The sequence below is a fragment of the Diabrotica undecimpunctata genome, chromosome 5 (assembly GCF_040954645.1).
Source record: "Diabrotica undecimpunctata isolate CICGRU chromosome 5, icDiaUnde3, whole genome shotgun sequence".
NCBI lineage: Eukaryota > Metazoa > Arthropoda > Insecta > Coleoptera > Chrysomelidae > Diabrotica > Diabrotica undecimpunctata.
In genome coordinates, this window is record NC_092807.1 from 62,436,608 (window position 1) to 62,458,396 (window position 21,789).

General features: G+C 34.4%; 1 protein-coding gene across 2 annotated transcripts in view; it reads left to right on the forward strand.

Annotated features, from left to right (window-relative positions):
- Amnionless (amnion associated transmembrane protein) overlaps positions 1-16,722 on the forward strand; it is a 54,897-nt gene extending 38,175 nt beyond the window's left edge. Inside the window, exons 5-9 of one of the 2 annotated variants that reach the window (XM_072531012.1) lie at positions 1,541-1,744; positions 1,799-1,979; positions 6,058-6,259; positions 15,908-16,071; positions 16,112-16,722. In XM_072531012.1, the coding sequence (XP_072387113.1) occupies positions 1,541-1,744; positions 1,799-1,979; positions 6,058-6,259; positions 15,908-16,051 (731 nt within the window). In that variant the 3' untranslated portion in view covers positions 16,052-16,071; positions 16,112-16,722. Of the gene's footprint in view, positions 1-1,540; positions 1,745-1,798; positions 1,980-6,057; positions 6,260-15,907 lie in introns of both variants that reach the window. The other variant, XM_072531011.1, reaches the window with a different exon arrangement.
- The last annotated feature ends 5,067 nt before the right edge of the window (positions 16,723-21,789 follow it).

Here is a 21,789-nt window from a genome sequence, read left to right on the forward strand (position 1 = left end):
CGTCCGGAAAGAGCTCTCTTGTTACCTCAAGCTTCTTGTCCATAGGTATTTCGTAAGGAGAATACGCATGACGATCTTATATCCCTGACCCCAGATGTCCTCATCCAGCTTTTCACACAACTCTTTCCAGTGCATTCTTTTTTCTGTACGGATTTTCCTATACAGTTCCCTCTTCCTTGCGCGGTACTCTTCCTCGATCTCCTCGATGACTTCAGGGTTGATTCCTGCTCTACCTCTTGCTCTTGTTAACCTTCTTCTCATTGCTATACATACATTTTTTAGTGCCTCGATGTCCGCATTCCACCAATATAGCATCCTGTTGACATCTTGGCGACCAAGCTTGCTTCCTTCCATCGCTTCTTTAATGACTCTCTCCAGGCTTTCCACTGTCGGTGATTAACCCTGCATTATGCTCACTCTCCATTTCATTAGCTCCTCGTATACTTTCCAGTCATTCCCATCGTCGCATCTGCCCACCGACGTCCCGGATGCACGGACCGTGTTAGTGGTCCCCGTTCCAGTTATCGAGAACTCAATGTACTGATATTCAGTTCCAGTGTAGTCTGGCAAAACTTTCCAGCCTCTTGCTTTCGCCGCTATTTCTTGTGTCGCCATGGTCACGTCGATGTACGTACCTGTACATCTCCTAACAAACGTAGGTTCCAGACCTGTGTTCAGAACCACTATGTCTAGAGCACCCACCCAGTCAGTTAGTATCCTGCCACGAGTATCGGTGATGGGAGATCCCCACTCCGCTGCTTTTGCGTTAAAATCTCCCAGCACTACGTATTCTCCTCCTGTGTTTCCCACTTCCTGCATGATCTCGTCTATCTTCATCTCGTACTCGCCCACCGTCACGTTTGGAGAAATATAACAGCAGACCAGCCGCACCCCCTCCATCCGAAAAATCACATATCCTTCTTTCGGCTTAATTTCATACACTCGCAGTTTCCTATTGTAGATTCGTACAGCAGCCCTCCCGGTCGTATCTACAAACCATCCTCTTCTTTTCACCGCTATTGGATTTGGTTCCGCCGTGACTCATGTCTACCTGGTAATAATACAGTGGTAATGGACTTTTTATTATTGTTCTGAAGCTATTTTCTTGTGGCATTTTAAATTAATTTATATTTAAATGGGAATAAGCCACAATTAAAGGTTAAAATACGTTTATTGACGTTTCAATTTCCACTTCGGAAATCGTTCTTTTTTTCGAAGATTTCGAAGAGTTTTGATGTTTGAGTTTGAGTTTGAGCAAACACTTGAGTTTTATTTTATATTTTGCTAAAACAAAAAATCAAAATATAAATAATAATACTTACTTTGGTATTTGAATCAAATCTTGTTAGGTGGTTACTTGTAGTTTGGTTCTTATTCGTCTTCTTTTAAGCATATTTTCGATTTGAAATCACCAATAATTATTGTATTGGTTTGATCTAGTAAAAACCTTTATAAAACTAATACCTAGAAACAAATCTATAACCTAAAATATTTTTTAAGTAGATATTGTTAGCTTGTTAACTAGTTGTTTAATTTATAGGTGCGAGTATTACATTTAATTCAAAGCCAAATTTTAAAATAAACTCTATAGACCAAAAGTTTAAAGAATACACTTCAGATACTTATGTTAGCAAGGTAAGAGATGGAAATGGAAAACCTATCATTCAAATAATTTTCACAGAAAAACAGTTTACTGGAAATAGTTTGGAAGAAGCAAAACATTTGTATCAAATATTACAGAACGGTTAGTAACTATTCTAATTTTGTTAATATTACAATCAAAATATTATATTTGTAGAAAACATATTGGAAGTAAACGCTTCTCAATTTTTGAGTTCCTCCCTTTATTACAATCCAGGAAAAAGAGTCCAAAATGCTTTTGTTGTCATTTTTGGTTCATTGTTAGCAGTATGTTTAGTGTTTGGTTTTATAATTTTACTTTTTGGAGAACATCCAACTTCTGCACGCTTAAGAGACAGGTAAGTCATAATTCTGAGATATTACGGGTTAATTTAATATTAACAATCATATTATTTATTATTCCTAATATGTATGTAAAAATATTTAAATGTATGTTTATAATAAATTTACCAATTTTACTAAATAGACTAAACTCTAGGAGTATGAAACACCGTCATATTTCAACATAGTCTTGCATATTGTCAAAAGGCAAATTTACTTTTTACATAAAAATGCAAAAATTCGAACATATGGTTACGTAACATAAGCCATATAAGAAAAAATTATGGCATTCGTATACAAAAAGATGCGCTCTTTTCGATAATAGTGTCAAAATAAGGTATAAACATTTTAAAAAAATGATAATAACTCAAACAGTGATGACGTCATCAAAAATATGAGTTCAGCAAAAAATGCGCAACAGAAAAATAAAATCGACGTGTCTGAGCTTTTTTAACCAATGGTTAAATCAAGCGTTTAAACTAATTTATTCCAACCTTTACGTGCTCACTGCATATACAGACCAGAAATTCCTCAGGAAATTTTAAGACAATTTAATTCAATTCACATATGGGCCCCTAGACGAGAAGCAAGTGACCCTGTAAGTTTCCTTGTCGTATATTCTTCTATTAATTATCCGTTAGTTTTCTATTAGGGATAGGGTTGTGCATTTGTCTGATTGGAGAACTATTGCAACTGGCTGAATGACTAATGTCTATGTCATTAAAAAAAAAAAAACTCAATTCACCTAGTCCGGAAATGCTTCCTTAGCTATAGCTCTTTGAAGGTGGTGCCTTGTAATTAGTTTTTTTTTTTAAATATCTCCTGAACGCTTCTATTTAGAAAAACGAGAGTTTTATCTTCCAGAGTTGAACCGATTTTATAAATTGCTAATTTCTAGTACCCATTATATGCGTACGTTTTGGATAGGTCAACGGTTATTTTAATGCATAACTTTTTTGTCTTTACCTATTCAGTATTCGTGATTGATCATGATAATCACTAGATTATTAAATTTTTAGGTATTCTAGTACTAAAAGGTACTCCTACTCTAAGTAGATAGGATACGGCGTTGTCAAGAAAAATCTATTTGAAATTTTTTTGTTTTTTAGTCATAAAAGTTAAATTAATATTTTTTGCACTAGTTGGCTTTGACCTGTCAACAGAAGTATAACCTACGTTTTTCATTGTCAAATTGTGGTCGGCTCGGGAAATTTATCTTTTACTTTTTTAATTTGCGGCATTAAAATATAACAATTTCTATTCAATAAAAATGGTTTTTATTAATGAGGAATACGCTGGTGTTCTTAATTTTATGGCGAAATGAGGTGTAACGCTCGAGCAGCACAACGTAGATACCCTGAAAAATGTTCCAATCATGATCCCATTCACTCAATATTTAGATCTCTTCATCAACGATTAAGAGAAACAGGTTCAGTGGTACCAAAAAATAATGAAAGAGGACGACATGATTATCTAGCAGCAGCACATGGAGATGTTATTTTAATGGAAGTTGAGGAAAATCCAGAAATTAGCGTTCGAAGACTATCTGTCATGGATCCCACAATTTTAAAATCTTCAGTAGGAAATATCTTACACAACGAAAATTTATATCCTTTTCATTTTACAAAGGTACAAGTACTGGTACAAGGAGATTTTCTTGCTCGTGAAGAATTCGCTAGATGGTTACAAAATAAAAAAAATAAGTTTTAATTTTTTCAGGTACATTTTGTTTTCGACAAAGCTACATTTACAAACAATGGAATTTTTAATGTGGATAATAAACAATACGATTCGTATGTTGGTGACAATCCCCAGATTATTCAAGAATTTAAGCATCAGCATAGTTTTAGCATAAACGTCTGGATTTGAGTAATTAACGATTATCTACTTGGGCCTGTGGAATTGCCTGCTTGTTTAAATGGTGCTGATTACTTACATTTCCTGCAAAGTGTTTTACCTGATTCGTTAGGTGATGTACCCTTAAATATTCGGCAAAACTTATGGTTTTTACATGACGGCTGTCAGGCCCACTTTAGCAGGAATGTACGAGACTTTCTTGATAATCACTACGAAGACCACTGTATTGGAAGAAGCGGTCCAGTTGCTTGACCAGCAAGGTTGCCGGATTTTAATCCTTGAGATTATTGTGTTTGATGATACATAAAAGCATTTGTTTATTTCGTTCCGATACAAAATCGTGCACAACTCTAGCTAAGGATACAAGATGCAAATACATCATATACAATGCAAATACAATATAATATACAAATACAATATAAGGATACAAGATACAAATTTTCGCAAAAGCAAAAGCGCACATCGAGCATCTTTTGTAACTATTTACTTTTGATACTTGTTCTTTTGTGTTAGTTTTGTTCTATCGTAATAAATACTTTGTCTTTAAAACCCTGTTCAATTTTTTCACATGCGAAAAATCATGTCATTTTTTCGCTGTATTATTAACTATCCGTCTACCACAATTTTACAATCATTACCTTAGTCCAACCCTTGATAACCCTCCCTATTCTAGTTTAACCTCCCTTCCTTTAGAAATACAGTTTTAAAATAGCAAGAAGAAAGACTCTCTCTTGATTGTTGACCACAATATGTACAAAAAGGGTGTACATATGTGAAATTATAAATATAATTTCAGCTAATGAGGACTGTATTACATAGGGCTGGTTCAAATAAATTCGGATATGTGGTAAAAGGTTATACAGACAATAGCAAATTAAGTTTATACAAAGTCTTACCAATTTTTCTGCTGCACACACTCGCGGTATTGACAGGCTTACACTCGCGGTTGTTTTTCATACGGGGCATCTGTCCGGGTACCGGTTTCTGAACACTTGTTTCGCGGTACTAACAATGAGATCACGAGATAGAGCACATTTTGCATCTGTACACGATTTAAAATAGTATTTGCGGTATTTTTCGCGTAACTAAACAGGAGAAAGATAATTAGTTAGCGGCAGTCAACAGTAAAGAGAACACCCCTGTCATCAAACGACAGTCAACAGGGGAGAGAGAGCGTCAATTCTCATCGATAGACAACAGGCAAGAGAGGTACGTCTTTACCAAGCGATAGGTAACAGGCAAGAGAGAGTATACGGTAGGAGGGGAGGTTGAACTGGAATAGGAAGGGTTCTCAAGGGTTGGACTAAGGTAATGATTGTAAAATTGTGGATAGTTAATAATACAGCGAAAAAATGACATGATTTTTCGCATGCGAAAAAATTGAACAAACCCTTTAAATAAAATTTTATTTCAATTTGATTTTTTACTTCTTTTTCCAAACTTTATTTACGAATTATTGTGTTCTGCATTTATTGAAACAAAAGATAATTTATAAAATTAATTAAGGTACCTATTATTTTTACTTTCAAGACGAAAAAATGAAAAATTTTCATATCGATTTTTCTAGAAAATGGTGTATTCTACCGACTTAAAGTAGGAGTACCTTTTAATACTAGAATATTTGAAAATTTAATAATATAATCTAATCTAATATAACGAATGCTTAAAAGTTAAAGACAAAAAATTTATGCATTAAAATAACCGTTGACCTACCCAAAACGGACGCCTATGACCGGTACTAGAAATTCGCAATTGATGGAATCGATTCAACTCTGGATGATAAATAATTGTACCAGTTTTCGTTTTTATAACTAGAAGCGTTTTGGAGGTATTAAAAAAAATTAATTACAAGGCTCCATTTTCAAAAAGCTCTAGCTCACTTAGAAAGAGCATTTTCAGACTAGGTGGATTGGGTTAAATTGTCTTAAAATTATCTGAGGAATCTCCAGTATTCGTTTGTTAGGAGATTTTCTAGTCACCCTGTATATACACAATATAAACCTAAAGCTAATAAAGTTAATACTATTATTCACCATCAAACTCATTTAATTTTTGGGTTGAAACGCGTCGAATTTCACTGCACCGAGTTTTCGACTTCCTCTCTGAGTCTCAGATCATTTCACTACACTGTTGCTGTACTGTATATATATATATATATATATATATATATATATATATATATATATATATATATATATATATATATATATATATACTAATCGTAATTATTTTTTTTAGATTGGGCATTAGTTCAGCGCCTCTTACTTATAGATCAATATTCTTTTCAAGAAGTAGTGTTAGTGAAGGCACTGGTTTAATAGGAGAAGGACAATCAATTGCAGGATCATTACAGAATATACCAAAATCTTTAGAAACGCCTTTATTTTCAGAAATAAAGAGAACATTTGGAATTTCCAGTTCTATTGCCAGCTCAACTGAGGTAAGTTTATATGATTTAAGTGTAAATAATCGGAAAATGTTATAGAAGTCTGTGCAAAAGTGTAACTAATGTTGTTTTGGTAGCAGTTTGTTATAGCTGGTGAACAGTTCCTAAATGTTTTGCAGACCACCTCTGTTGAAGATCAAAATAACTTTTCCAGCTAGGTGTTTCAATTGGAAAAGCGATATGGTGACAAATATCTGCAGCAAGTGTACCAAACTCAGTTAAGGTCCAGGAAGCAGAAATCCGGTAAATCTTTACAAAAATTCGAAGTCGATATAGCAAGCTTTATCAGACTAGCCTCTCCTACTGTCCCAGATGACTTCCCGGAACCACCGTGTGTCGAAATGCAGCAGGTTATGTGAATGGCTAAAAATAAAACACTAAGAGACGTCTTAGCTTGTGCATTAGAGTACGGGGCAGCCAAAACCACCCTTAAAAGTTACATACGAATTTGCCAGGTTCCGGCCACCAACAAAGGGTTTCTCAAGCGATTAGAAAATAGGAGCCGCAACAGTCTTCCAACCACACTTAGATGTTGGCAGTGTGGAAAACTAGGTCATCGTAGAAATTAATGTCGAGGAGAAATCAGCCGTAAGGGGCGACAGCTGGTGACTCCTACAATGTCCGAGTAGTTAGAGTTTCACAACTTCAGCACAACGGAAAAAGCTTATGATTTCTAGTAAGCTTAATAGAAAAATTTGTCAACCATTGATACTGCCGTTACTCACACTATAGTCCACCCAAGTATGATATCTGTTTCGGAGATTCGTCGATGCGAGAAAAGTTATACTTTAACAATCGCAACGGGAACGTAGCTCCTATCCATGGTTATACCGACCTGGAGTTGCAGCTCGGAGGCAGAAAATTATACATCGTGTGCTGCTAGCTGATATCATGGATGATGTCATTGTTGGTCTAGACTTCTTGCTTCATCATAATGTTAACTTAGATTTCAAAGCAAATATTCTTTAAATTGAAGATGAAGAAGTAGTGTTGATATCAACAGAATGTTGTGAAACAATATGCCACATCTGTGTTAAAGAAGATGTTCCATTACTAGCCCGATCCGAGATCATAATACCTATTGTTGAGAAACCAGAACCAGTCCTACCGACTACTGTTCTCAGAATTTTCAAACCAGCTATCCAACAACTCGCTAAAGGCATCCCTTAAGCAAGAAATCTAGTTAGAATGCACGGCAACTTGTTTCCTGCCCGAATAATGAATCTAAACGATTACAGTGTTCGAAAGTGACGTTTCTTGGATATGTGATTTCATCTGAGGGAGTGAGCACCAATCCTGAGAAAATAAAAACCGCCATGAGCTGGCCAGTCCCTGTAGGCAAGGATAATTTGAGATCTTTTTTGGGATTGTGTTCGTACTATCGTCGCTTCGTAAGAGGATTTGCTGACATTACAAAACCTTTACATAAGTTAACGGAAGCGGACCAACAATTTAACTGGAATGAACAGTGCCAAAAAACTTTTGATAGACTGAAAGACTCCCACACCACTGCACCAATACTGTCATCACCACATTCCAAGGCAAGTTTTATAGTCGACACTGATGCTAGCAACGTGGGTCTTTGTGGCGTTCTTTCGCACAACATCGATAGGACAGAACAAGTTATTGGATACTTTAGGAAAGTCTTCTTCCAACCCGAGAGAAATTATTGTATAACACGAAGAGAGAGAGAGAGAGAGAGAGAGAGAGAGAGAGAGAGAGTTCCATTTTATATGGACGGAAGTTCCTTATTGGGACAGATAACGCTTCGCTTCAATGGATGCTATCATTCAAGAACCCCTAAGACAGGTTGCTCGCTGGCTGGAAAATTGCAGATGTATGATTTTAATATTAAACATCGTAAAGGTACTTAACATTATAATGCCGATACCCTGAGTAGACGATCTTGTCCAGAAGACTGCAACCACTATGGCAAAGTTGAAGCAAGGAACCCTTAATTATAGCCAATTGTATAAGGACCCAGATTTGACCAGGAGACTATTGGAGTTCCACAATCCTTCGTGCTGAAAACCTGCAGATGGTGATATTGCACCTTATTTTCTTAATTGATCATGGAGATCAACATGACTTAGTTTAATTTTATGCTTACATGGAATTTAAGCCACAATTGATTGTAATGAAAATTATAATTTTAACTAATATTTGACGTTTCGAAAATGATTAATATAAAAATAATTTAATAATTTTTAACTTGTTCAAAATCTCTATTTTACATTAGATACACAAGAAGACACTTGAGAGACAACCATATAGAATAATAATCAACGGGGAACTATTTAATGTGATTAGATATGCAGACGATACAGTAATTCTGTCAGATAATATTGAAGGTCTTCAAATTCTGCTTGATCGTATTCACGAGGTGGGAGAGGAAATGGGTATTAAAATAAACTCAAACAAAACCAAATTTTTAGTGTTTAATCGTGACCCACATCCCGATGCAAAGCTTCAATTATACGGAGTCCAAGTTGAGAAATTTCACAAAATGACATATTTGGGAATTCATTACTTTGCAATAATCATCTCAGTTTAGATCTAAGACAAAGAATGGTTAAGTGTTATGTTTGGTTCGTACTTTTTTATAGTGCAGAAGTGTGGACGTTAAAAGTATCGATCATGAACAAAATTGAAGCATTGGAAATGTGGGTTCATAGGCGAATGCTAAAGTTACCTTGGACAGCAAGGAAAACTAATGAAGAAGTACTAAGGAGCGTCAACAAAGATAGAGAACTGTTAAAGACTGTTAGACATCGAAAAATGTCTTATCTGGGACATATAGTAAGGGGAAGTCGATATAAAATATTACAACTGATCCTTAAAGGCAAAATACACGACCGTAGAGGTGTAGGAATAAAACAAGTTTCTTGGTTAAAAAACATTCGTGAATGGACACAGATATCAAATGCAGGACAATTATTCCATATTGCAGAAGATCGAGAAGCCTTCGCAATGGTGATCGCTAACGTCGGATAATTCTGATATGGCACGCGAAGAAGAAGACACAAGATAGACGTCATCTTGCTTCAGAGATAAGCATATAAGATTCTTGCATAAGAATATTATTTAACAGTATGCATATTTTTGGATTACAGAGCATTTTACGCATGCTCATAAAGCCAGATCTTGCTATTTTGACGCATTTCGATTAATGATACTATCTATATTTATATCGGTTGTAATTAGCTCTTGAGTATTTTTGAAAAAAAAAATAAACATAATTTTAGTTTTCAAAGTATTGGTTTCCAAGCTCGTCTTATCGTTTTCTTTTGATAGTATATTCTATTCATTAATGCTGTTAGTTGTTCTTGTAATTCAATGTTAAAGTATAATTTTTTATTAATAACTCAATTTATTTTGACACCTAAATGCTCATGAAGGTATACTCTCAAGATGTGTTCGGTACACAAATTAAATATCAATAGAGACAAAATTCAACCCTGGCGAATACCTCACTTAATATTTATGTAATTGGTGTTGCTGTTTTATATTCTAACATATTCTATGTGGTTCCATTGTTCCATGGTAAGCGGTTACTAATGATAATATAATATCATGTCCATCCAGCCCATCAAACATGTCCTAATGACAGTCCATCAAACTGTCAAGCCCTTCTTCACCACTGGATACACTGGGCACGTGCCCAGTGCCTCGCAATCGATTGGGGCCACCTAGTCTCTACTCAATTACTAAATAATAACCGGATCGGTTATCAAAGCACGGAAAAAAATTTAGGTGAAATATAAAAAAATATATATTTTAGAGTAATTACTATTTTAATGGGAATAAGCCACAATTGAAGTTTAAAATAAGTTTATTTACGTTTCAATTTCCACCTCGGAAATCGTTATTAAAATAAAAACATTTGTTTTTTGTTACTTGATGAAAAAATTTTCTAATAATTCTAATAGCTCATTTGTATTGACAATTGAGACATATATTATACATTTTAAAGTAGACTACTTTAAAATGATATTACCAATATTGCTAAGTTGCGTTCCTGGGACGACTTTATTTATCTTAAAAAAAAAACAAATCGAAGAAGCGGTTCTAATTATACTAAATGAGGCCAATTGTTTTTCAGACCAATTATTTAGCTGAAACCATCTTTAATTTTTTAGATAGTCATGTAGAGAACAAAGCTAAGACAATGATTCAAATATGTCGGTAAAATATCCTGGTCTGCAAGCAAGAATCAAGGAGAAATGCGAATTTGCCACCTTTGTACCATGTGCGGGACATTCACCAAACTCCGTAGGTATTCATGCTGCTGGGTCGCTGGTTGTGTATCAGTGGTGACACAGTTCTTTGAAATGATTCAGAATGTGTATAACTTTTTTTTCGGGGTCTACTTACTAATGGAATATACTGACAAAACATTTAGAATTAAACAAAGCTGTTTCAAACTGTTCACAAACAAGATGGTTCGCCAGAGCTGATACTGTGACCGCCTTACATGGTGGTCATAACAAAATTACAGACTTTTTGATATCCATCGCCACAGTTATAGAACAGGTACAAGAAACTACAGCAGAATCATTTAGTCTCTCCAAAAAAATTGAAAAACTACAATTTGTTATACCAACAGAAATTTGGAGCTCTGTGTTGGAAAGAATAAATAAAACAAGCAATTATCTTCAGAAACAAACAATAACAGTAGACCTTTTAACTAATTTGTTTTTTTACTGCACTCGATGATTATATAATTAGCCTCAGGGATTAATTTGATTACTTAGAATCGTCCGCCAAAGAAAAATACCCGGAATCTGACTATAAAGACCTATTTCAAAGAACCAGACGTAGAAGCTCACGCCAGATTTTTTTAATGACTGCACCATCAGTCCAAACTGAATGGAAAAAAAATTCAGAGGCAAAACCTTTATCCCCATAATTGATAAACTGAGCGTTTATCTAAAACAGCGATTAAGTTCGTATAAGAACATTAGTCAATACTTTGGATTATTTTTTTCGCTTGAAAACTCTGAATTCTGAAGAGTTGAGACAACGTTGCAAAGAATTTGCTTAAATCTAAGACGTAAACGAGAAAGAGTTAGAAATGAAATGTCTGCATTTAACATAATACTTGAAAATTAATCACAGTAAAAATAAAGGAACTAATAGAATTATGTAAATATATTATCTTTTAAAAGAGAATAAAATTGAAGATGTCTTTCCTAATGTAGAAATGGCAGTGAGAATCTTTTTAAGCGTGATGGTAACAAACTGTAGTGGAGAACGCTCCTTCTCCAAATTAAGACGAATAAAAATGGATTACGAAGAACAATGCTTCAATACAGATTAAAAAGTTTGTCGCTAATGTCGATGGAATGTGATAGCTCAAAAACATAGATTTTGAAGATGTGGTAAACGATTTTTTTATAGGTATGTACTTATAAGGACTAATTGTGGACGCTAATTACTTTGTGTGTATTACATTATTTTAATTATCTATTTATAATACATAATATCTAATGTTACTGTACAGGAATAAAAATAAAGCTTATACTGTGCATATCTATCTATGTTCTTTTTCTATTCTAACAAAATAGTGTTTTGTTATAGGCCAGGGGCCCCATTTTCCTAATGTGCCCAAGGCTTCTAATAGGTCAAATACGGCCCTGCAAACTGTAAAGCTTATTTGTTGCTTTTTGTTGCTAAGATAGCTTGCTTAACTTCTTCTATAAGTATATTTCTGATATTTATCTATCTTGATTAACTTCGTCGATAAGTGTATTCTGATCTTTGTCCTGTGTGGCTCTACTTCTGTTCTGTGATCATCATAGATATTTCAAATATCGTTTCCATATTTTTCTTATATGTCCAATTATATTACGTTATTGTTAATTATTACTACAAATAAATGTTTACATCTCCTAAGTCTACTTCTTTGACGTTTACACGTTATACTCTGTCTTTATGTTTCATTTGCAAATCTTGTATTTCTCTTTATATTTTTCTTGTATCCCTTTTCCGTGGCAGATATTATTTGTCTTCCAATTTTCCTATTCACCCCTTTATATCTTGACACGTTTTTGTTTTTTTACCAACCGTCTTCTGTCCCTCAGTAGCAGTATTCCGCTTGTTATCCACGATTTTCTCCGTTTGAGGATGTACTTGCTTATGTTTTGAACTTCTGCATCCACAATCGTGTTTTTGAATGTATCCCTCATACCTTCGATGTTTCTTAATAGAATTACTCTCTTAATCTCAGAATAGAATATCTCAAGCTCTTTCTCTATGATTTCTGGTGCGTATATTTGGCTTCTCTTCTTTTCTGCCTGTTATTTAGTCTCTGTAACTTACTTGAATTAGACTCTGTAACCTTTTTCTGGCCTTACTTTTAAACATATCATATATTGATTGTTCTCTTTTTAACTTTTACCCAAAGATGACGCAGCTACCATTCCCCTAAAAAATTCTGTTACTTGTTTCCGATTTTGCGGTTTGATTGATTCATTGGTACAAGGATCAATTAGTATAATGTTTCTGAAAAATACAACTAGTATCAGATATCAGATAATCAAAAAATCAAAGCCTGCGGACATAATGGCACCCAGGGTTTTGTATTATGTTATAACATACGTCGCATCTAAGTTATTATAATAGAATAGATGCAACATGTGGCGCTCTCAAAGACCATTTTTACGATTTGGGTTTAGTAGGTATCAATATCCGCTGTTTCTGTTATAATATAAGAGTGGTACATCTCACAATTGTCCTAAAATACATGTGCAATTTTCTGCGCTCCTTAACTGCATTATACATATAAGATTGTTGCGACCTATAGGACCTCCTGCATCTTGGATGCAAGAGGCACAAGATTCAAACAGAACAAACGAAAAATTATGAGGGAGATATCTGTCCAGCAGTGGACAAGCTAAGATTGAATGATGAATACACTAATAAAAGTACCTAATACTTCATTTGAAAACTAATTTCAAGTTATTTTCAATTGTAGCTACGATGTTATCAGTTTCAGCCAGAAATCCTCAAAATATTCGTTTTAGTTAGAAGGAAGTGCCGCATATTTTGTTATATTATAATAAATTTACATTATTAATTTTAGAATACTTGAAAACTAAATTAAAAATGCCTGTTCATAGTCTTTGATCAGATTCAGTAACGTCATAAATAAAAATGGATGGGCGCCTTTGTGTGTTATAAGTTTAGATGGAATCACAAATCCAGATTTAGCCATACGGCTCACACTCCCTCTAAGGGGAAAATTCACTCATCCCAGATACCTACGGTATCAAAAGGATTGAGCTCTGGTGGGACTCTTTCCATGTTATCGAGTCCTAGGTGACTTGGTATGTCGGTGTATCTCCCAAAAATTTTCGTACGCATCTGGACGTCGAAAGTAACACAGCTTTCTGCATAATCTTATATAGATGTTCGTTTAGACTCAGCTTTTTTATGTTTTCTAGGAGGCTCTTTGGGATGACTCCAGTGGTAGAAAGAATAATGGGTATCGTCTGGGTACTTTCCATTCTCCATTGTCTCCTGATTTGTATTTCTAGATCTCTGTACTTGGCGATCTTTTCGTTGTATTTAACACGTAAATTATTGGTGTTGGGTATCGCCACATCAATAAGTGTTGTTTGCCTAGTAATTTTATTAACTAGTATGAGATCGGGTCTATTATGGGCCACTGGTTGGTCTGTAAGCACAGTGCGGTCCCAGTATAGCTTGTAGTTGTCATTTTCAAGCATTCGATCAGGGACGTATTGATAATAAGGAAGATGGTCGGTTTGGAGAAGTCCCAGTTTGTCAGCTAGTTCTTGGTGGATAATCTTTCCTACTGAGTCATGGCGTTCTTTATAATCAGTACCGACAAATGCCTGGCAGCCACCGGTAAGATGTTGGATGGTTTCTTGGGCTTGGCATCCATATCGGCATTTGTCATTTTGGACTTGAGGATCTTTAACAATATATTTCAGGTAATTTTTAGTTGGAATAACCTGATCCTGAATGGCAAGTAGGAAACCCTCAGTCTCGGGAAACATCTTTCCTGATGTCAACCAATAGTTCGACGCTGTATTGTCGACATATTCTTGGCTGATCTCATTGAGATGTCGCCCATGCAGAGGTTTACTCATCCAGGTGCGCATTTTGTCTTCTTTAGTCAGGTGGTTTATGCGCATTTCTTGTTCCCTCAGTTTAAGCGGCGTCGTATCATCTACTGCGCAAATTGCTCGATGTAAAGTAGATGTCTCAGCCTGTACCTGAAAATAAGTTCTTAAATTAGCAATTTGTTTATCCAATTGCTCACCTATATCCATAAGTCCTCTTCCCCCTTGATACCGCGGTAATGTTGTTCTCTCTACTGCACTGCGTGGGTGATGTTTTTGCGCCTTTGTGAGAAGTGTTCTTACTTTCCGCTGAAGACCCTCTATATCTGTTTTTGACCACTTTATAATACCAAATGAGTAGCTCAGCGCGGAACAGGCGTACGTATTTAATGCCTTAAACAAATTTTTACTATTAAGATATGACCGATTTAGTTGTCTTACTCTTCGTACGAACTCCGAAGTTAGTTCAGTTTTCATTTGTTTATTCTCCGAAATATTTGTACATATCATTTTCACCCATTGCCTCGATGTTTTGGCCATCTTGCATATCGAAACCTCCGGGCTGAATCTTTCCTCTGACTATATTTAGTATACGGCACTTGTCTAGTCCAAAATTCATACTGATATCATTTGAGAAATTTTCTACAGTTTTTAGCATCTCATCTAGGTGGTTTCGAGTGGAAGCCATTAATTTTAAATCATCCATATACAACAGATGATTAAGCTTCGCTACAACAGTGTTGTTATTTTTGATGCTAAAACCTGAGTCAGTAGAGTTCAGCAGCTGAGATAGTGGGTTCATTGCTAGGCAGAACCAAAGTGGGCTCAACGAGTCCCCCTGGAAAAGCCCCCGGTTAATAGGGATATTTTCAGTTTCGATATTAATTTCACCCGGTATTTGAAGGTGAATTTTAGTCTTCCACTCTGCCATTATATTCTTCAAAAAGGTCACGAGATTATCATCGACTTTATATATTTTCAATATATCTATAAGCCATTCATGCGGCACTGAATCAAAAGCCTTCTTGTAGTCAATGAAGGCAGTAAAAAGGTTTCTTTTTTTGGTGTATGCCTGGTTAGAAATGACTGAGTCGATAATAAGTTGTTCTTTGCAGCCCATGGAGCCCTTAGCGCATCACAAATTATTATTATTTTTATTATTATAAAAGAACTTAAAACAAACTTTAAACTTATCGATGATACGCAGAATCCGCTCTCCATATTTAATGATTAATTCGTATGCATCAAAAACTGTTAACAGATATCATTCATACCAAACACTACCAGACTATATCTACCAAAAACAATTTATATTAGAGAAAATTATTATAAGTAAAACATTTCAAATGAATTCAGAGTTACACAAATTTTATTCTTATTAATTATATTATGTATTAAATTATATAATAATAATTATACTTCACATACTATACTTCAATAAATCTAACAGAATAAATTGTAAAAACTGTGAAATTAATCAACGAATTGTGAAAATGAAGAACAAAACAGGTTTTTCTTATCTAAGTTTATGCAATAACAAATGTGTTTTTAGGAATTAACTAAGGAAACTGAAGAACAAAACGATCAAGTAGATCCAGAAGAAGAAACGACAAATCAAGACCTCAAAAATTATCAACTAATTAATGCAGTAGCTGAGGAAGGAGAATTAGTGGACTTAAGTACTCTAAATGGCTAAATTAAGTAAAATATTCATATATTTTAGTAACTTAAGACAATGTTCAAAAAAGTAATTATAATTAGTTTGTCTTATTTAAATGACACCTTCATGTAGTGAACCGATCAATCACTAATAGTTTATATAAGACTAAACTTTTCATTTTCCCGTTTTTAAATGCAACTGTTCAGAGACCAACAAGACATAGTTGCATATTTACTTAAGCGGCAGCTTATAAAAGTAACATCTACTGTTACGGCCGTAATCGGAAACAATTTATTAATTATTTTTATCTGTCTTTTGTGGTAGTCGAAATGGATCAAATAAATCCCCGAAAAGCTTTCTCTAGCTCAAATGTATGCAATGCACTCTATGTATCAACGTCACAATTATAATATTTGTCGGTATTTGTATTTGAATTCGTAAATACCGGTACGTTATCGCCATTTCAATGTTATTGGCAATCATCAGACATGTATATATACGGTTGAGTACCAACTCAAATCCATAGACCGACAAGACATATCTGTATATTTTTCCACTTAAGTGGGAGTTGATAAAGTTGTTTGAATTACATATTCATAGTATAATCATTACAAAATTATTGTAAAATCACTTTTATAATTCATCTAACTTAAATTTTATTTTTTGATGTAGAAGCCCGATTTGTAACTATTTAATAAAAAACTAAAACAACTAGAGATCTACTTTCTATTTCTGTATGTATTAAACAAATTAAATGGTATGTTCGTTGGAATCATCGGTATACGAGGGATCAAGATGTCCTCTCCTTTGTATTTTTCCTTAATGATCGTTGCCTCAATGATTATTATTCATATGATTTTAATGCAGCCAGCGCAGAACGGATGATGACTGTATCTGCATCATATTCAGCCTGGTCGACACTATCAGCCAACTTCTGATAGAGCAGATCTGTGAAGGTCTATTAGGTTTGTTTATTTCTTTACATTACCAAAAAATTTATCTTGGAATAATGTTGGTACGGTACTCTTATTAAACTTTAACTTTAAGTTAACACACACAGTGATATGAAAGTAAGGCCTGTAAGAGTCGCGGCTCGTAGTGCTAATCAACTGATATACATTATTCAAAATTTAAAGTACCACGATGTTGAATGACTCGAAGAGAACGACTTAGACATTCCAAATACAACATTAAGTAGCAAACATCTAATATCATCGAAAAATTAGAATCATGGATTCGGGTGTCATGGACTGAAGACTGTTAATTGGAATTAATATGTATACCAAAAATTTAAAAGAAGTTTGTTTTTTGAAATATTGCTTAAGATTATAATATTTGTTTTTCTTATTTCTAGAATTATACTTGTTGCTCTCATGAATCAATAAAAAAACAGAATACATTAAAAGAAAAATGCATATAACAATGTCTACGTAACAGGGGGGTAAGAGCTTGTAGCGGTTATATTGCCTGCCACATTGGGTACCTATCACTTATAGGGGGTTGAAAATTGGGACTAAACAATAACTGGGCTGGGGATAGGGAAAGCAAATAAACCAGAATGTTTGCGAACGGCTACTCTTGGTTTGGTTGGAGAGCTGGGTCGTAAGTAACAAGTACAAAGGAAGAAAATCAAAAAGTACTTACATTGATCTCCTGCGCAACACAACATAAGAAGATTCCTAAACTATTTAAATTTTACGCCGTTTACAAGAATCTTCCTTCTGTATGGAAAGAAAGGCTTTTCTTTCCTAAAAAAAAATATTAAAAGAGTGAGAATCTTTTTAAAGGAAATAATACTATACTTGGTTTAGAGAGAAACATTACATATTTATTATTCTATCTATCTATACAGCCCATGCTGTCCAATTTTGGACATAGGCCTCCTCTTCCTTCTTCCACGTCTCTCTATTGTAGACAGTTTGTATTCACTTCGGGCCTGCGTGTTTCTTCAAGTCATCTGACTTCTCATTTGTGGCCTTCCTCTTTTTCATTTGTAACTATATGGTCTCCAGTGTATAATCATCATATTTATTATTACTTCACCATAAACAGTTATCACAAATAATATGAACAAAATTAAAAACAAAACTTACAATGGTGCTATTTATAACAATTTACAATAAGCTCCAGATGTTGGGAACACTATTTGGGCGACATTTTGTAGCAGTTCCAACAACTAGTTGTTACTATTTAAATGATTATTATAAATCAAAAATATCTATTTAAATGGAGCTTGCATTGAGGTTAACCTTCAAATACAAAAAAAAACAATTCAAAATTTATAGTTATGTACAAAATGTCCGAAAGAGATGTCTAGAAAAGAAAAGAAAACTAACTGTCATATGTTCAAATTAAATAATAAAACTTTTTGAAACATTAATTAAATTTTAAAATTATTTGCATTTAAAAGAAGAATAATATGATACTTAGCCAATCCATTAAACTTATAATTTTATTTATTACAATTTTTCAACTTTTGTTGTCATGAAAGCAAAATTTTTTTATTTTAATGAAAAATGTCTATTTTTACTTAGTACAATTTTAACAAACAGTACCCTGTATCACTGGCTGATGTATTTCCTTTAAGAAAGTTTTTGGGATCTAAATTGGACGAAATCACTGCAAAAAAATATACAACTGTGTCCCATAAGCTGCAAATTGGTTTTTAAGAAGTTGGAACTGATTCGGACTTTGGGTTAACAAACTGCAATTTTCAAAGCTTGGCTTTTCAAATACTCCTTCTTGAAACCATGTGGACCTCTCAAATCGTTGTAACACTGCTTATAAATCTCCCAAATGGGACACAACACATACAACAAATCGGTGATTAAATCATCAAAACTGCCACATTTATATTTGATTAGATTCACCTCTCCACAAAAAAAAATGCCGGTTTTTTTAGACTACCACGCCGTGGTTTATCCCCTTCAAGATCTCAATTCCAACTTTATTCTTAAACTACACATTTAACTGCTCACTAATTAATTTCCGATAACAAAACGAATAACGAAAAACAATAACGAATTTGATGAAAAATCCGAACCCACAATGAACTGTACACTTTAACGATTCATTGTAGAGTGACATCATTCTCAAAAATCGTTCGCGTCCCCGCATAACTTTCTCAGCAATCTAAGTGGATGTTTATTTGACGCGCGATATCAGGCGGCTTCACGATCAAAGAAATACCATTAAAATTATTATAGACAAACCAGAAATATTTATATTATCAATCCCAATGACGCAAAAGGATTGAGAAAATATTTCGGTGTTTTAACATTTACAAGGTGATTTGAAATGCTACAATAATTGCTTACGTTTGCTGACAAGGGGGATAGTGGGTAAATAATTGTAATAAATCTGCTTACGTAATACTTGAACGGCTCCTATCTCTCAAATGTGGTTAATTTTCAGTTTTTTCCAGCTTGACGTTAAAATTTTCCATAATATATACTCCTTTTTGGGATTGTCTTTAAGATGTTTTCTAAGATGTTGTTGTAAATCTGTGACATCTGTTGTGGGCATATATACCTGAATAACATGGAAATTTTCTGGTTTGGTATATAATTTTTCTAATGGTATGGTAAAGTGCCCTAATATCGGATACTTTTTTTTGAACCCTAATATTTTAATACGTCAATTAATTTATGAATATTTTAGAGCAAAACAGGTAATAAACTATAGAAAATCATTTATTGAACATAAATAAATCATTTCTACGAAGTAAAAAATAAAATTTAAATTTTTATAAAAAACGGTAAATTTAGACTGACAAAAAAAATGTTCCTAATACCGGATATTAGGATAACGGGAAAAAACTAGCCATCGAGGCAGAAATCACAAATATATGTGTCTTTTTGTCTACAGTGGTGCAGTCGGTGTGAGCCCACTTAAAACACTTTTAGCACTGAATCCATTATTCGCCCGAGGTATCTTCAGAGAAGACTCCAGTACAAAACATACATTCTGCTTCCTCTTCCCCAATGTCACACTCCATGTCAGAATCATCATCTAAAATGAATTCTTCATCTTCTTCAGATGAACTAAGAGCTTCCTCTTTCTTAGCACTTTTTTTTTAACCTTAGTTGTCATTTCTTCTTAGCAATAGATTTTCCTTTATTTTTATTTGTTTTCTTAAAAGGCTCACATTTGTCTATTTTTAATTTCGGAGTTCAATTTGAAATACTTTTATTTCTCTTCTGCTCTGACAAACTAATTTCTAAGGCATCTTCGTATGATGTACCCGTAATCAAGGCATTCCTTTTCTGGACTTTTTTTCTTTAATACTAGACTTGTAAAATGAAGTGGTGGGTAAAGGGCTATTATGGCCGCACTATTGAATCTGTATTATTAGCAATGTTCCTACATGATAAATCTTCCACACATTTGGTCGCATCAATACTTCTTGGAGGAGTTACATGCTTCTGGAGGAGTTACTTGGTTTTCTTGTTCAGCCTCTGGTAGATTTGGAACTGGAACTCGGTCACCTTCGGCTTGATGGTGAATGGCAAAGTCGTGTTCTCGAAAAATGTGTTTATTAAATGGGCAGATACCGCTATTTCGAAAACAATTTATAGCGATTTCAGCTATAGCACATCTTACATAAGCTCTTCCAAGCAATTCGCAAACTTGATAGCAGGTGACTACTCTTCCAGGGTTGTTCCTTAGCCAATTTTCAATTTCCTGCAAGTAGTAGGTATTAAGAGGCCCTATGAAAGCAGGACCAGCGGCTGAATTTTGTGAGTAGAATGCGGCGGCAGACTACGAATAACCACATGGTTTTGGTGCGACAAATTTATCGAGTCAATGTTCCGCGTGTGGGAGTAGTGACCATCCAATATTAATACAACTAAATTAGCTTCACTTGGTTGACCGTGGCTAATAAAATGTTGTAACCAATTGGTGAAAATGTGACTCTGAATCCAGCCAGACACATGGCAGGCAGCTATTGTCCCTGGTGGAGCGCCGTTAAGCATTTCTGCCTTCATATTTTTTCAGGGAAATATGACCATCGGGGGCACAAAACCACCAGCCGCATTCATACAGTTAACCACAGTCCTGCTTTTTGCCTTTTAAGGTGATTATTTTGGTATGCTTTGATTGTACAGACGATATACCTGTCTCATCTACATTATAGATTCGACAGGGATTAAATTTCACCATCTCCATCACAGGTTCCAAAATTTCAAAAAAACATATTAACGTTTTCTTCTGTGAATCCTTTAATTCTGGCAGTTGATAAACCCTGTGATCTCCTAAACGTTAGTTCAGGATGCCTATTTAAAAATGAACGCAACCATTTGTAACCTCCTTTTTTCTGATTAGTTGAAAACGGATGTTTTAATTTCTTCCGACTAGCTAATTGAAATGCTAATCTTCGAATATCAAAAGATGGCAGTCCGTAAAATCTTCTATCAATTTGTACGCAATAATCGACCAAATCCGCTTCAATTTCTTTGGAAAACACTGGTGGACGTCCCATATTGATTGGAATAAGTTCTTCAGGTGACTTGATTTTATTTTTTGCGTAGTCTTCCAACGTGTTCTTGAGTACTTTAAAAGTTTTTGAAGCTCGCAAGTACCCAATTTCTTTGTTTTTAACTGCAGTAAAAGCTGAATGCATGGATTCACTAATCACATTTATTTCGTTTGTGTTTGGATTTCGATGACATTTTATTTCTGAAATTAAAAAAAAGCGTAAGAAATAAGATAAAATAAGCAGACATAGTGCAAAAATCGTAGCACAATTCTTTCTTTTTGTCGACGAAAACATT